General features: G+C 40.3%; 2 protein-coding genes across 2 annotated transcripts; both read right to left on the bottom strand.

The window, feature by feature from the left end:
- Window positions 1–721: 721 nt before the first annotated feature.
- LOC141799790 (glucose-6-phosphate 1-dehydrogenase-like) lies at window positions 722–6,790 on the bottom strand. Its single transcript, XM_074682151.1, has 12 exons — window positions 6,674–6,790; window positions 5,778–5,815; window positions 5,593–5,701; window positions 5,292–5,509; window positions 5,048–5,206; window positions 3,623–3,748; window positions 3,446–3,539; window positions 3,173–3,359; window positions 2,855–3,090; window positions 1,148–1,224; window positions 960–1,052; window positions 722–857 (listed from the first exon to the last, which is right to left on the bottom strand). The coding sequence occupies exons 1-12, from the start codon at window positions 6,788–6,790 to the stop codon at window positions 767–769; spliced, it is 1,545 nt and encodes a 514-aa protein (XP_074538252.1). The 3' UTR covers window positions 722–766.
- Window positions 6,791–7,680: 890 nt separating this feature from the next.
- On the bottom strand, window positions 7,681–16,006 carry galnt6 (UDP-N-acetyl-alpha-D-galactosamine:polypeptide N-acetylgalactosaminyltransferase 6 (GalNAc-T6)). Its single transcript, XM_074682150.1, has 11 exons — window positions 15,766–16,006; window positions 13,964–14,483; window positions 13,318–13,490; window positions 10,245–10,394; window positions 9,805–10,039; window positions 9,607–9,724; window positions 9,298–9,498; window positions 9,078–9,209; window positions 8,867–8,968; window positions 8,606–8,764; window positions 7,681–8,213 (listed from the first exon to the last, which is right to left on the bottom strand). Exons 2-11 carry the CDS (start codon window positions 14,443–14,445, stop codon window positions 8,100–8,102), a joined length of 1,866 nt encoding a protein of 621 aa, XP_074538251.1. The 5' UTR covers window positions 14,446–14,483; window positions 15,766–16,006; the 3' UTR covers window positions 7,681–8,099.
- Between the last annotated feature and the right edge of the window lie 212 nt (window positions 16,007–16,218).

Genomic DNA, 16,218 nt, shown 5'->3' with positions numbered 1-16,218 from the left:
TTGACCAGGTGTGTGTATTTGAAGACGAGAAGCCCCATTTTAGACCTCGCACCTGGCAGGGACAGACACAGAGGATATGAGCTGTTGAAACAATGCTTTAAATTAACTGAAGTTGAAATGTTAAATTTTATGTTTGCGTTTTGATTGATGAACCATCCTTAATGTTTGTTACAGTGATTTAGTTTTTATGGGAAGTGCGTTAAAGAAATAAACCTACCTGGAAGTCATTTGTGATTGTGATAAAGGGAGTCACCTCATATTTCAAACCAGACCAACAAGCCCACCTGGTTTGAAATTGTTGTAGTGCTTTTGTTTTGTGTACACAGTGCTCAGTGTTGTCATGATTTAATATGAACTGTGAAAACAGGGCTGCTAATAGCTGCAAATAGAGAACAGTGTTTGTGACATTCAGTCATGTGAGGACAGATTAACAGGCCCTGACAGATTATCTAAGAGTTTCACATACCGAAAGGTGTTAGCAGGAGTAGCTGGAGGTGAAAATGAACTAAAAAGAGCCGACAGAAGAGTGAATGATTTCTTTTGTATTCTTTAAACTACAGGTGAAAACTCACATCAGATCACCTCAGGTTGTTAATCCAAAGATCTATTTGTATTGTATGATTAGGGATTAATAAAACAATGTTTTGACATGCAGACAGAATCACACAGTCAGTGAAAAATTTGTAGTAAACTTTATTTTTGTAAACTTGCCTACAGTGGTGTGTGTTTGTGTGTTCATAAGCTCATTAGTGTGATAGAGAAGGTATCACAGTTTGTGGGGCTTCACCCACTTGTATGTTCCCTCATAGCGGAATCCCACCCTCTTCACAAGATCGTCCGCCTCGCTTGGTCCCCGGCTGTGGACGCAGTCAGAGGAACACAGTATGAGGAGGTCACCGAAAATGAAAATGAGAAATCTCATAATGTTTTCTTCATCGTAACATCTGGAGAAATCGTACCTTCCATAAATGTAAGGGATGGGCTTCTTCTTCTCTGCCTCTATTTGGTGGAGGAGGGGAGTGAAGATTCTCCAAGCCTCCTGAAGCTCATCACTGGGATAGAAAGGAGAGCAGCTCAGCTTAAAAAAATACAACAATCAAACAAAACAAGCAAGAAAACAGACAGAACAGGGTTTGGCACCACCAACCTGCGTACAAAGTGCATCTGATTTCCACAGAAGACGTCCAGGATCAGACGCTCGTAGGCATCAGGGAGCTTCACATTCTGGAGGATGATGTTCAAGATTAGGTAAATAGCTGCACCTTTTAAGGTTTATAAACCATTACTTTATGGGATAAGAACGTCTATTTGGAGAGGATTCTACATGTAAGTGCTTTCTTCCTTTACAATTAATTTGACAAAAGTATTTCTTCATCAGGGGTCAAATTTGTATTTTTTTGCATCCTCCCTTTAACATGTTCATTTCATCTTCACATCTTCCTTTCATTTCAAGTTCATCCTGAAAAATATCATGTATAACCTCAGATTCAAAGATTTTAAAGTGAAGAGATGATCTTTAAATTTTAGTGTCTGCTATGGCTATATATGCATATAAATACGTTATATTTTATAGTATTTCTCTTAAAGACTCAAATCTGGCTTTTAGAATGAGACTAAACCCTTTTCTGGTGAGTCAGAAACAAGACTCTTAAACAACAGATGTTTTAAAGAAAAAAGTAAATATCCTGAAGGAGTGAGAAGAAATTCAGTAAGTTGAACCTTAGTGATGGACCACAGTTGTTTATCACTGTATGGCTTCAGCACCGAGGTTATAATAGTTAACTAAAACGAAACTTAAAACGAAAACTAAAATTTAAAATACATTGCAATTAACTCAAACTAATAAAAACTAGAAAAGAAAACAAAAACGATAATTAAACTAAAACTGTATCTTGTGTTCACAAAACTAACTGAAACTAACCAAAATTCGGTTGGGTTTTTTTTGTTTGCAAATTTATGACATTTCATTAATGTCTTTCAAATTTTGCACATTTTTTAAATTCATGTTTTATTTTTAAAATTTTTGATCTATTTTTCAATTTCAAAATTTTGTAAAATTTACAAAATCTATGACACTACAAATTTCCTTTTTGTCTTAAATTTGAAAATTTATAAGAAAATTAATTAAATAAATTAAATAATTACATTAATAAAAATAAAAAACTAAGAAATCACATGTACAAATCTATAAACACAAAAACTTCTCATTTAGATAATTATTCACCTGATTACACACTTTTTTTTGTCTTAATGTGAAGATAAAGCAGATTATGAAAGTCCCGAATGACTTTCATCCAGGTGAGCTGAGGCAAAACGGCTCTTTTGAAAGTAAAGGTTGCAGACCCCTGGTTTAACTGCATGTGAGTCTGACTTAAATTGTATTTGAGTCTGCCTTTATTGTTACAGAGTCCAAGTTTCTTATTATTAAAGCACATATATTGTTTTATATAATTTGTGTTTATATTATTATTATGTAGTTTATGTCTATATTTTCTATACTAAGTTTATATTATTTTCTTGTGTTTAAGGCAGCAGCCAACAGTTCAGTATCAGCATTGACTGAGCAGTGAGCACTATGTTAGACTGGAAAATAAACAGTATTACAAAATATTTACTCTGACCTTTTTGAATCCTGCACCTGGTTAATAAGGTATGAAAAAACTAAAACTAAACTAAAACTAAACTAAAACTAAACTAAAACTAAGCCTTGTTGCAAAAATCAAAACTAAATAAAAACTAGAATGCCTGCTCTAAAACTAATTAAAAATAAACTGTAATGGAAAAAGAAATGTCAAAACCAACTAAAACTAAACTATAATGACAAATCCAAAACTATTATAACCTTGTTTAGCACCTTATATCTGCTCTTGTATGTGAGGTCCAGCTCCGTCTCCTCAGGGCTGAAGACAACCCCAGGCCTCTTGGTCATCATCTTCAGGTAGATTGCTTCATCTGGTTGCACCCGCACCACCAGCTCATTCCTCTGGCAGCGGTCATTAAAAATGTCTCCTGGCACGTCTGTGAACTGTAGACGCACTTCTGCCTTCCGTTCGTTCAGGGCTTTACCACATCGCAGGATGAAAGGAACTCCTGGAACACAAAGGGTCAAAAAATGTCAGGAAGGAAAGAAACATCATTAACACCATCAACAAAGGGCTGTGTTATGTCATACCATCCCATCTTTCATTCTTGACATAAAGCACTGCAGTAGCAAATGTTGGTGTGCAGGAGCCCTCAGGTACAGTAGGGTCATCAAGGTAACCCAGTTTGGAGTGGCCCTCGCCCTCAGGGTCTCCCACATACTGGCCAAGCACCACATCAGACACACTCACAGGAGCGATACTTTTCAGCACCTTCACCTACAGAATTCCAGGATCCCTGTTAGTTTTGGACAGAAAATGTGTACTAATGTTCATTTCCACAATCGTCCCGTTGATGGCGTTACCTTTTCATCCCTGACGTCATCTGGGCTGGTGGAAGCAGGCTTCTCCATGGCAACCAAACAGAGCATCTGCAGGAGGTGGTTCTGCATAACATCTCTGCATAAAGATACAAGAAAAAAAAATCAGGCCTAAAAAGGTCCCCTGTGTAACAGTTTTTTCACTGATTCACTATCTCTCACCTAATGATACCGAAGTCATCAAAGTATCCTCCTCGACCCTGAGTGCCAAAAGGCTCCTTGAAGGTGAGGACCACACAGGCCACACTGTCCCTGTTCCATATCGGTCCAAAGATACGATTTCCAAATCTGGAGGTGAGATAAAACAGAAAACTGTAAATAAGCAACACAGGAAGAGATCTAACGTTTCATATCACACCAGGAGAAATGCTAATGCACTGGCTAGCCACACGTGATCATGTGATGTGTAATTATGATCAGCACCTAGCCTGCAGCCTGTTGGTTGATGCAGCACAGCAGTGCTCATATTCAGTACGACAGCTCAACCTTATGAGTGGAATATCGCTTTAATAAAGCAGTTTAACAAGCAGCATCTAGCAGTCAATAGTACTGATTAAAGGCATTTTGTCATCATTGTTTGGTTTATCAAACTGTTTAGTTTTCTTGGCCATGACAGTTGCTTGAACTTGACAGGAGCAACATATTTTCCTCCCAACACAAAATAACTCTGGGCCCCCAAAACATACAACATTTACGTCAGATTTTCTGGTTTTACCCATGATTACAATCTTCTTTTACCTCTTTCACATAAATGAAAACACAAATACTTTTGGATAACTGGGGGACACATCATGCTCCAGCATAGTTCACTTTGCTTCTTCTTTTTTTTTTTTTGATACTTAATTGCAGGACTTTATAGTACATTTCAGAGTTCATTTAATTCATGATCACAAGCTCGTTTTTAACTTGTTTCATTTCATTCTGTTACATTTATTATTATTATTCTTTTCTTTTTTTTGAGGAAGAAAAAGAAACAAAACAAAACAAAACAAAAAAAAAACTTTGCTTCTTGAGGTGAATTTGAGGACTCCTTTTCCAGGGCAGACAAAACTTCACACTTAAAAAAAAAATCTCATACAAATCTCAATTTATTTCTGGGCTTATTATAATTTACTCATAATACTTTCATTGAGTGATCATTTGGGGGGGAATAAAAAGCAAAAAAATGTTGCATTCTCATCTCAGGCCACTAAAAGGCTTTACCCTCTTTGGGGCCCAGTCCCACTTTTTTTTTTACGCTTGGGGCAAAACAGAAATACTTTCCTGCATTCTTTCTTTGTGGTGTGTGTTTCTATGAGTTGCCACAGTCCAGCTACTTTGTATAATGAATATAAATCAATTCGTTCCTATTAATCATCATGATATGAGTAAGCTGATTGCTGTTGTTAAATGCAGAAAAGACGTTCTGCTGTCATGCTGACAGTGTTCAGACAACATAAAAAAACTGTTCATGATGTTGTAAATCCACACTCATGAAATGTCCTTGTTTTCAGGTGACTAGTTCAAAACTCACAGTTGCAAACCTTTGGCATGACATTTATATTTTTAGCATACATCACTTGGAAATGTGTGCATGATTCTTGTCACCTGAGAACCATGAGGTTCTGGACCATCTCCTTGCCCAGATAGTGGTCAATGCGATAGATTTGGTCCTCTGTGAACAGGGCGGACAGGTGGGCCGACAGCTCCTGGGAGCTCTGTAGGTCACGACCAAAAGGCTTCTCCACGATCACCCTGTTCCAGCCTCTGTTTATAAACACAGCTGATGAGAAGAAATGGATCAACAAGTCACTACATCATTTTTTCTGTGTGTGTGTGAAACGACACTGACATGCGACCCATGCAGTGGGCTCTGATGTTTCTGCTGACATGGTGGTAGACAGTGGGCGGGAGAGCCAGGTAGAACAGTCTGTTGGCCTCAGCTCCACCCTGCAGAGTTGACAGGTGAGAATCCAGCTGCGCAAAGGAGCTGTCGTCGTCATACCTGCCTCTGAGGTAGGAGTTCTTACTAAAGAAGACTGAAAGGCTTTCTTTCTCTTCCTCCCTGACCTGAGGACAAGTTGAACAGTTATTACATTAAACATTCAATGATGGTCTCGTGTCATAGAGCCAACATGAAACAGTAGATGCACCTTCATATGAGGCAGACATGCTGTCTTGATGTCTTCCACTGTCAGGTTAGACCGAGCAAATCCCACAAAGTAGGTGTCATCTGGGAGCAGTCCGTCCCTGAATAACCACCTACAGAGGAAACAGCCAGTCAGCAGTGATGCTGAACACAAGTGACCAAACAAGTTCAGAGTAAAAATGTACCCACCATAGAGTTGGATAGATCTTCTTTTTGGCAAGATCCCCCTGTACAAAAAAACAAAACAACGACAACCACACACATATAACAGAGATAGATCAGGAACCTCTGGTTCATTTATTCATTTATTTTAAGGGACTGTGCATATTAATGGACATTTTAGCTGGCATTGATTTGAATAGGTCATGATAAGCCAAACGGCTAATTTTCACATGTAGTCCCCCACAGGTCAGAGCTGAGTTTAGAAAGCTATGAATAAAGACAGTGATCACTGGCCATTTCTGTGGACAGCATTGATCAATCAAGAGTCCAAAGGGCAGATCTACTTTGACATGAGTTGTCAAAGTGGAGTAGAGTAGGTATGTTGAGTAATGTGGGCTCTGAGACTAATGACATGTTTCGACAAGAAGGGGTATTTCAACTTGAGCTGCTTTTACAGAAGTAGAGTACCTAACATGCAAAGTGCCTTTACTCCAAATGTATTCCTGTCTTTCAACGGCAAACAAAGGAAAAAAAAGCAGATGCAGCACATTTCAGTCAACATGTGCTCATACCACAGCTTTCATTGACTGGTTGTAACACTCAAAAAACCCTGTCAATCGTTCACCTTACATGTGTGTCAACTCTATTGGGGTCCTGCTACGTGCTTTTTTCATTCAAGTATTTTTTTCTACATTACAGTTTTGATGTAGTTTTTTTTTTTTTTTTAAATCTAAGATACAAAAGTGGCATTCACAAGCATAAGTCTATCAATGTTTAACTTTGCACTTAAAAAACCCCAGAGTACTACGTTTCTACAAGTTTCTCCTGTTTTAAGGGAAACAACAAATGTTGAAGTCCTGATTTTACAATAAAGGAAATGGTTAGTCATGTCATGTTGCAAGAGTGTGAGAGTTTGTACTCACAGATGCTCCCAGGATAATGAATATGTGTTTGTTGGAGTGGCTGGACTGCTCCTCTCCATAGAGCTCCTTCCTGAGCTGTCCAAACACCTCAGAGCGACTCAGCGGCTCAGTGCTCATCTTCTGCTCCGTCTGCTCTCACTCTGAGCCCCCTGTTGACACTCTTATCTCACCTATGAGCGAAACATACTCTGTGGGAAAAAAAATCAAGTCATCCTTGCCTTGCAAAAATACCTAAGTATGGAAATGCTGCCACCTATTGTTCTAAAGGAAGACTGCCTTAAATTCACAGCGTCTTTGTGCTTTGACATGATCAATCTCTGCCCTATGATGCAGCAGGTTTGACGTACACGGAAATTCCAAGCTTTAAAGAAACCCTTAAAGAAACCAAAAGTCCACGTTCCACCTTACTGAGTGAGATAATATTGAAATGCCACCCATTGTCTTTTACTCACACTTCAGGTCTGAGCAGACGAGGCTGAAAGCAATTGGCAGGAATGTTCCTAAACCACTCCTTCAACAAATGTTGCGCAAACGTTTGAACTGTTCACTTTGAGAAAGACTTGTGGGTTTGTTGCAGTTTGGAAGATCTTATCAGTGTATTGCCACTCATACTGTAACTTTCACAGCATTATAAAAGTAGGTCATAAAAAGTGATTCTATGTTAGCAACGAATATCCCAGTGGTTATAAGTTTGTAGCTTCGCCAACCAAGTCTGTGTTAATCATTATTTTGTAAACCAGGTAAATCAGTACCAACCAATGTGAGGGAATATTTTTAAAACTCACTGGACAAGATTAAGACCAAGGGTTCACTTACATCTATTAGTGTAATAAATCATGTATTACTAACTGTAATGAGTAATGTATTACAGTAACAAATACAAAATCTACTCAATGATCATTGAGTCTTAAACACATGGTGTTAAAAAATATTGAATGATACCAATGAGCTCATGTCTTTCATATTAAAGTATTATTTTATTTAAAAAACAGAAATCATTTACCCTTACACATTCTTCAGTAATTATTGCCAGACTTTAAGAGGTCACAGAACAGTGACTTAATCAAGCTGGATAGTTGGTTCCCTGAATTAAGATCATTGCAGGTTAAGGCTGCTGCTCCACCATGAAGCCGTCCCTCCTGGATGCAGAGTTCAGGCTCTCCTTGAAAGTCCCCTGCCACCTATAAAAGTCTTTTTCCCAGTTGCCATCATAAATAAATTAAAAACAGGTTTAGGCCAACCCAAGCATCGTCAGCAGATGTGACTGTGATCACTTTGGTCTCCATCTTCCATATGTCCGCTCTGTACAGCCCAACAGCCGAGCTCCTTGAAACCGTCTGGATCAGTTCTGAGTTGTCCCCTCACAGCCTTGGCCAGAGGTAATCCTGAAGGGTGCCAGAGGTCACCTTATTGTCTGACTGAGGGGTCAGCTGATGATCCACTGCTTGAAGTGGTCAGCGGCATCACAGTCACCCATCTGAATCTTCCCTCCACGTAGCCATAAACACTGTCCACTGCTGGGATTCTTTAAAAGATTATCCTGTGAAGTATCACATGTGAAAGAGAAAATCAACAAACAAGAGTGACTAAAACTAAGATAAAAACACTATTTTCCTCCAACAACTACATGCTACATAAGTGTGACATTCTGGGGATTTATGTCTGGAAAAAGAGCAAGCCACGTTCCATCCTAAAAGCACCACTTAAGCTCATTGATGTTTGCAAAAATCTGGGCAAAAAGCAGTAAGTCAGATGTAGTTTGCATGTTCAGTGCCACCGAGCTTCTTGGCTGGGTGCAGCAACTCCCTCACATGCACCCAGTATTAGTAGTAACAGAGGCCAAGCTAGCTGACAGTTTTAGCCCTAAACTACAGAAGAGAAATAGCTTTAAGCATATTTTACAAATGTTGATCATCTTTCCTTTAATCTCACCTCTGTAAACATCCACTCCTGTGATGGAGACAAAGCGGTGCCCTTCCCTTTTAAACTGCAGAGCTCAATCTTCACTTGGTGTGGATGGGGCAAAGCTTGAAGGCAGAGCTGCTTACCAATATTATGACGCAGCTCTTTATGAGTTGAGTACTCAAAGTACTAGAAAACACAAATCATCCTGTCAAAAATCTTACCATCACAAAAATAATTAAAATTACAGTCAGTTTTTCTTTTTCACTGAGTAAGTAAGAGTCGGTGTACCTGGTTGCCTCCCATGTTGTGACATTGGTACATGATTACAGGTTTCCCTCCCTCGTTTTTTTCTCCAACATCAAGGCAGGTCCCGGATCCTAAGTTTTTGATCTTATGTAAAATAGAAACAGTATTTCAGTTAGAAACACTACCGTTGTGTTACATGCAAGGTTTTAACATCTTGGATATCCACACTCAATTAAAAATAAAAATAACTTACTGCTCCATGCTTTAGTGGGTTAAAATCTGGCACATAGGCCTCTGGGTAGACATTGTTTAAGTACCAGGTGAAGTTCTTGCACTTCAACCTCTCCCTCAGATTAAGTCGCTCTGAGATGTCTCCATAGTTATGCTGTAACAGTGGAGGGCACATAAATAAAACAGTGAAACAATCGATCAATCACAACACAATCCAAGCACTCCCTCCAGGTTACACTGACCAATTGGGCCATGGTTGCTGCATTCTTGTTGCGGCGATAGAAGATTTTTTTGTAGTCATCCATCCAGACTTCAGCCAGGCGAACTTGATTGCGGGTGATGACCTCTGTTCCCTTTGGAAAAGTGTGGGGGCTTTTGGTACGGAAAACATGGCCAACCACAGAACACGGGATGATTTCCAGCTGACCTCCACACTGCCACACCTGGAAACACATTTGTAACAAGAGAAGTCCAGACTCTACCTCCATGATGAGCGGGAAACATATCAAACAATCCATAAAATTTTGGGGGGTATGGATTAAAAAACAGACCCTGAAGGACATTTCCACGTTTTCACCTCCCCAGATCTCCATCTTGTCATCGTATGTTCCGATGTGTTCAAAATATTTCTTTGAGATTGAGAAGAGACCTCCAGCAAATGCGGGTGTTCTGAAATGTTACATTAAAAATGTTTAAGGTGATAAAATGTTTAATGATGTTCAGAGCAAAATAAAGAAGCTCTTTCTTACTTCACAGGGTACGTTTCATCCTTGCGCAGCTTCTTAGCAGATTCAGGGATGGGCTCCCAGCCGAAGGTGAGGCTCCAGTCAAAGTTACCTCGGTTGTAAGCACGACTGTTGGGGAGAGGCTTGGAAAAATGGAAGTTGTTGAGGTCGATAGTGACAATCTCTGGACTAACCACAGCTGTGGGTTCCTCAACAATTCGAGCCAACAGTGGCTCCAGCCAACCATGGAAACACTCACCTACACAGAGAAAAGGACAGAGGTTATTTTTTTCAGCCTCAAAACGCCTTTCAAATATCACTGCAACTAGTCAGTTTCAGGTGTAGCATTTTGTTCTTGGTACAAACCAGAACTAGTACGATATGAACATATTTTGTAGCAACACACAGAGACTTGAGACAGCTATTGTGGGTTGTGTATTTTTCGTTGTGCGAGTGTTTCTCACAGTGTGCATCCAGAAAGGTTAGCACCTCGCCCTGAGCGACACTGGCACCCAGCATTCTGGCAGTGATGAGGCCCTTTCTCTCTGGCTGCCTCATGACTTTAACGATCTTCAGCTGCTGCACATATTCATCCAGTTGGGTCTTCAGGTGTTCTAGGGTAAAGGAAGAAAAAATTAACAAACTCTCAGCTTTTTTTGTGTTTATAATCCAGCCAAACTGATAGTGATGTGTTCGAGGAGTTGCAGTGGTTGTAGCTCTAATGCTACCATTTCCATGCAAGAATGTAATCAGGAAACTCTTCAAAGTCTATGATGAGGGTGAGAAAAATGCAACGCTACACAAACCCAGCACTTGATACAGTCTGAAAAGCAGACGGATCACAATAGGCGGTTAGATGGCTATCTCAAATCTTTGCTTGCTTACACACAGAGTGCAAGGAGGAAAAAACGACTGCATTTGTAATCATTAAACCACACGGAGAAGAATCAGCATCGAAGGGGAAACACTGTGCATAAAACTGGGTCACACTTCCTAAAAACCAGCATTTGACCACAACACATGCTGTACATTTGTCACAACCTTCTGTGTGAGTGAATCCACCAACTGTACATGTTATGAAAGCTGCTGCTCTGGTAGAAAAAGGGAAGTCTTGGTTCAGTGGAAACGTGTAAGAATAGCAAGGGTTAGTGTCACTTTGGCATATGACAGCAACGGCAGACAAGGAAGTCGACTCCACCTCAGTCAACACGTCAAGAATGACTGTGACTCTCTATTCTCATCTTATCAGTGACAAATAGTATCAGGTGCATTTACTGTTAAAACTGCTTGTCAGTGATGAGTCATCATGAGAGAATGATTCTTTTTTTAAAAGTGTTGTGAACTCTTGATAACATATGCAGTGATTTTCAGAAGCACAGGGGGAAGCATGAGTGAAATGAAGCAACACCAAGGATGTTAGCACCATTATTCATGTTGCCTAAAAACTAATCTGTATCATAGCTTAGGTTTGCTTTATTACACTTTACAAGCACTGAGACATGCAGTTGTAATTTAAGCAGTCTCAAAGTGACTTGAAAAGTTGAAGACAAGAGTTTTGAAACTAATGTTCACAGTCAGTCTTGTGCTCGTTTACATACTAAATATAACAACACATGGCTTTTACATAACTGAACTGTGTGTAAGGTGAAGCCTGTTTTTATGCAAAACTTGTAATAAAGCTGCTTTCATACTTCAAAGATAAAATCAGTGTGATTTGCATTTCATATGAGGCTGGCTTTATCAACATTGTAAGATAAATAGTGTCGTTCTCATTTATGACACCGTTATGTCTTTGTAACTGCACGCCACAGTCCAGGCCCTGCTGCTGTCTGAAAAAAAAAAAACAACACCTGCTTGTAAGCAAGCAGTTTCACACACAGAAATTACTAACTCCAGGCCGAAAACTCACATTACTCCGGTTTTATCTTTGACTTATCATTGACCTCCAATCAAATTTAGGATTTATTTTAGTATTCTTGTTTTAGTCTTTAGAGCTCTCCATGGTCACGCTCCTGAATATATCACCAACCTGCTCCACCCCTACCCCACCAGTAGGTCACTGAGGTCTTCCGACCAGGCTTAAGCCCAACTAAAGACCAAATGTGCTCATGTTTTAGAAGTGGTGGCTCCAATAATGTGGCAGCACCAAGGGGCAACATCCGGTAAGTAAAAATGAGGCCTATGAGGAAGTGCTAAAAGTCCCTGTTCGTCGAGAATCCGCTTGAGGCTGGCTGCAAAAAGACCGGAAGTCACATACACATCCAGCCATAAAAACTGACTTTAACGGCATTAAAAAACGTATTTACAGCCTGGTTCAAAAAAACAGCTTGGGTCTAAAACACTGATTTCACTATCGGCACACACTGTACGGTGAGTGATTTTTTTTCTGTCTCTGCGGTTTAAAAGTTATTAGGATCATTCGATTTTCCATTCAGAAACACAGCTCAGGTCACATGACCACCGGGCGCCCTGTAGCTGTTTGGCATCAAAGCGAACGTGGCTGCATCCACTGATTGTCTTTATTTCATGGTGTCAGGAACAGACGGGTGACGTCAGTTGTCTCTATTGTCATTTTTACTCAATCCTTCAACTCACATACTTAATGTTTTGATTATGCTATTGTTTGTTTCTTTTACTGGGCTGTGATATTATTTTAATGAATTATGAACTCATTCTAATATTTTCATGTGAAGCACTTTGTGGTTCTGCTCTATGAAAGGTGCACTACTAAATAAAATTTATTTACTTACTTTTGGCATGCCTTATCAAAGCTTCGGACTTCCACAGACTGGCATGCTGCTCTTAAAACCCCAAAATATAAGTTAAGACTAAAGTGGCCAAGAAACTCATATGTTTATTTTTCTCAAATCCTGCATTTTGACATTTTAATGCGGTAAGAATTTTGATATTTTTTTAAAAAACATAAAAGGGAACAGGCTGAAACATTTGGGGTGTTTTTGACATTAACAGAGGTATGCAACCTGCCACTATGGTGAGATTCAGATCAATAACTGAAGAGTTAAAAAGGTTTTTTGAAGCTATTTAAGGTATTCAACTATAACTCGAGATTTGGAAATATCAAGAGCATAAAAAAACAAATTTTGTTTAGCAAAGGACTTACTGCATGTTAAACAGTCCAAAAAAATATTGTCAAAATGACTTTTTTTGCCTATTGAGCCACCGTACAAAATAACACACCAAAGCTTCCTGATGGTCTTAAATTAAAACTGTCCTTGTTGATATCACTTTGCTATCGTTTGTATGTCATGAAACATATCTCCTCTTAATCTTAAAGCTTTCCATATACCACTCAATGCTGTACTAAATAAAGAATCCATATTCATCTACACACATGCATACATGAGAAATAACTAACTTATTGTCTACCTGTTTTATTTTCATCACCTGTAATGACATATCCCCTTTATTAGCAGAACTGCTGAACTCAGTACTGAAAAAAATGTTTTTTTGATGATTATGCTGTCAGTTTTTCTCCAACTATATTTAACCAATAGCATGTTTATATTTGTTTCACACCTTCAACGCTGGCATCATCAACCAGGATGATCTCTTTGAGCAGGACAGCAGGAGATGAGTGCAGGACACTGTAGACCGTTCTGAGGAGGGTGGACCAAGCCTCATTGTGGAAGACGATAATAACACTGGTGGTTGGTAGAGGAGGACAACGCCGGAACTTTCTGTCCACACACCTGTGTCACATCAGAACAAAGAGGCTTGTGACACACTAAAGGAAATGTAGAAATACAACAAGCCACGGCTGATATTCCAGGTCTGCTCACTAAAATTTATGATAGGTGGAATCAGCCATAAAGGTTAAACCATTTGCTTTTAAATAAACTCAAGGCCTTTCAAGCCTGGGACACTCACAGATGTCAAGTTAGACAAACTTCATAAACTTCACTGCATGGAAGTTAATACACACAGATAAAGGCTCAGTCTCTATGAACCAGGATACAGTCATGTGCATGCTGCCGCGTACCCACTGGAAGTTTCTCTCGTCACATTTAGATTAGCTCTGACTAAATGATAAAATATGACTGTTGACTCACTACGAGCAAGGCCCTGAGTGGCACAGAATATTATCTGCTTTGGTATGTAACTGTCAACACATCTGGTGTTAAAAAAGTGATATTGTCAGATGGTTTTAAGAACATTTTCTTACTCTGGAGGCCTTGTGTCATCTCCTAGACTGCGGCTCAGTGAGATGCGATCGCTGGCAAACTGGTTGAAACAGTGCCGTATCATACCCCGTGATTTTTCCCTTTCCTCGTCTGGGGACAAGTGGTCTTGCTTAAATCCCTGTCCATCAGCCCCTGGGGCATTGGGGTCCTGAGGTGGTCGCTCCAGGTGAGGTTTGAGCTCAGCTTGAGAGTAGAATCCAGAGGGGCAAGCAATGTCCTCAGTGGGCTGGGTCTGTGGTGGTGGAGGCTGGGGAGCTCCGATCTGGAAGCCCATGTTGTTGACAGCATCTCTGACCATAACCATCACCTTGTCCCTCTTGTCTACGAGCTCCTGGAACCAGGGGTCACCAGCAGGAGAGGATCCCACATCTCTCTGGAGAACAACGAGGGCCATCATGAAGAGAGTGGCAGCCAGGAGCACAAGCCTCAGGGGGGAGAGACGCCGGCGAAGGTACCAACGCATGATCCGGAGTGGGTGTTGTTCTCAAGGCTGCTAAAAAACTGAAAGAAACAAAAAAATTCTAGTTGGTGGCGAAACCAACGATCTACCCAGCTAACACGGGAGTTTGAGGCTGTCTTGAGGAAGCACTGTACCATATCCTTACCCTTTGTCACTACAGAAAAATCCTGTAAACCAGTTGTGCGTCTCTGCAAGTGTCATAGCAGCAGGTACTCCAGCCCACCTCACTCCTCCCTCCCTTTCCTCCCCTGCTTCTTCAGGAAGCAGTCCCATAGGGCAGATGGAGAGAGCAGGGCGGAGAGTGTGCACAAACACACCACACCTCTAAGCAAACACCTGAGTTCACCTGTTCTGTCCATGGTCCTCCAGGGCCCACGTGGCAGCAGGTGTGCTGCCTCACAGCAGGTTAAACCTGCATCTCCCACACTGGTTAATAAGTGACGCACACGGCCCTGTGTAGACACCTGCTTCATGAACGCCGCACCAATAACAATCAGCTGTCATCTCCTGGGTGGGAGTGGGTGCTACGTGGAGCATGAACAGGACCTTCAAGACAATTATCTTTGACAGTATAAGGAACAGTTTCCTGTTGAAACAGGACACGATTGCTATATGGGACATCTGTGTGTCCTCAGGTGCTCACTGTTCAGTAAGAGACTCACTCTTACTTGGTCATTATTAATTCACCCTATTCTCAAGCCAGCCTGCTTCATAATTCATTCAAGAGGATACTCTTTTGTTGCTTTTTTAAAAAACAGAGGAATCTTCCTCTCTAAAGATTAACCAGTTTGACCAGTTTGCTGGCACCAAAGTGATGACAGAGACTAGGTGGGGAAAAAAGAAACAGAAAAAAAAACTACAAAGTTCAGGGTGAAATATCTTTATCTGAACTACCTAGAGGCCCATTGCTTCAAATGACATAGATGTTTGACTTGACAAGTAAAGAAATACTTTGTTTTAAGGCCTTAATACCAAAACAGGTCAGAAACCTGCTTTTACACGTTTTACTGATATTAACAGTCGTTTACAGGTTGAAATAACACACGTTAAACGTTTAATATCAGACCATGAAAACTGTCAAAAGTAATTCAACAACACGACACGCCGCAGAGAAATGAAAGAGGAAGAGCTGACTCCCTGTCACTCAAAGTGTGTGCTCTCCCTTGGGGTCGAAACAACACGTCTATAACAAATCCCGTCTGTTGTAGCAGCTCGAAAAACACACTAACCGGATGATCAAAGGTCTCCTCAAAAAAGACAGCAACACGCTTCTGGGAGGTGAGTGTAAAAATGTTTCTATCACTCCTAGATTCTGCTACTTACCTTCAACTGGCGGCAAGTTGTCCTCCACACCTGCTCCGGCTGATGTGATCGTTTTTTATTTCTGTGAAAGCTGCCAAAGAGAAAAGCTGCGGTTTTTCTAGTTTCCCATACTTGTCAGTCTGAAGAATGCATCGAACAAGAAAAACAACAGTTCCGTTGCCTCCCGGCTTTTTGCTCTGAAACTAACAGGTGCTATTTGTTGAAGTGATTAGCCTCAGTGAGTCCCCTGCTGGCCGCGCGCGCCCTCAGCTACGTCCTCGTTCAAAACATTTCAAAACATTAAATACAGTTTTACACCAATTCAAATGTTCACTAAATGTTCAACAAAAATAATATATGAGCGAAAAAAAGTAATACAACAAAAAAAAAGCTTAAATTAAAAATTTTAAAAAGACAAAAAATAAACATAAGGTTTCATACCTGCTGCTTAAGATAACGCCTTTGTATCTTCTG

This window comes from Halichoeres trimaculatus, unplaced genomic scaffold, assembly GCF_033239565.1.
Source record: "Halichoeres trimaculatus isolate MK-OKI-2021-1 unplaced genomic scaffold, fHalTri1.1 fHalTri1_scaffold_11, whole genome shotgun sequence".
NCBI classification, from domain to species: Eukaryota; Metazoa; Chordata; class Actinopteri; order Labriformes; family Labridae; genus Halichoeres; species Halichoeres trimaculatus.
The sequence above is the reverse complement of the archived record's forward strand: the minus strand, read 5'-3'. Positions and strand labels throughout refer to the sequence as shown.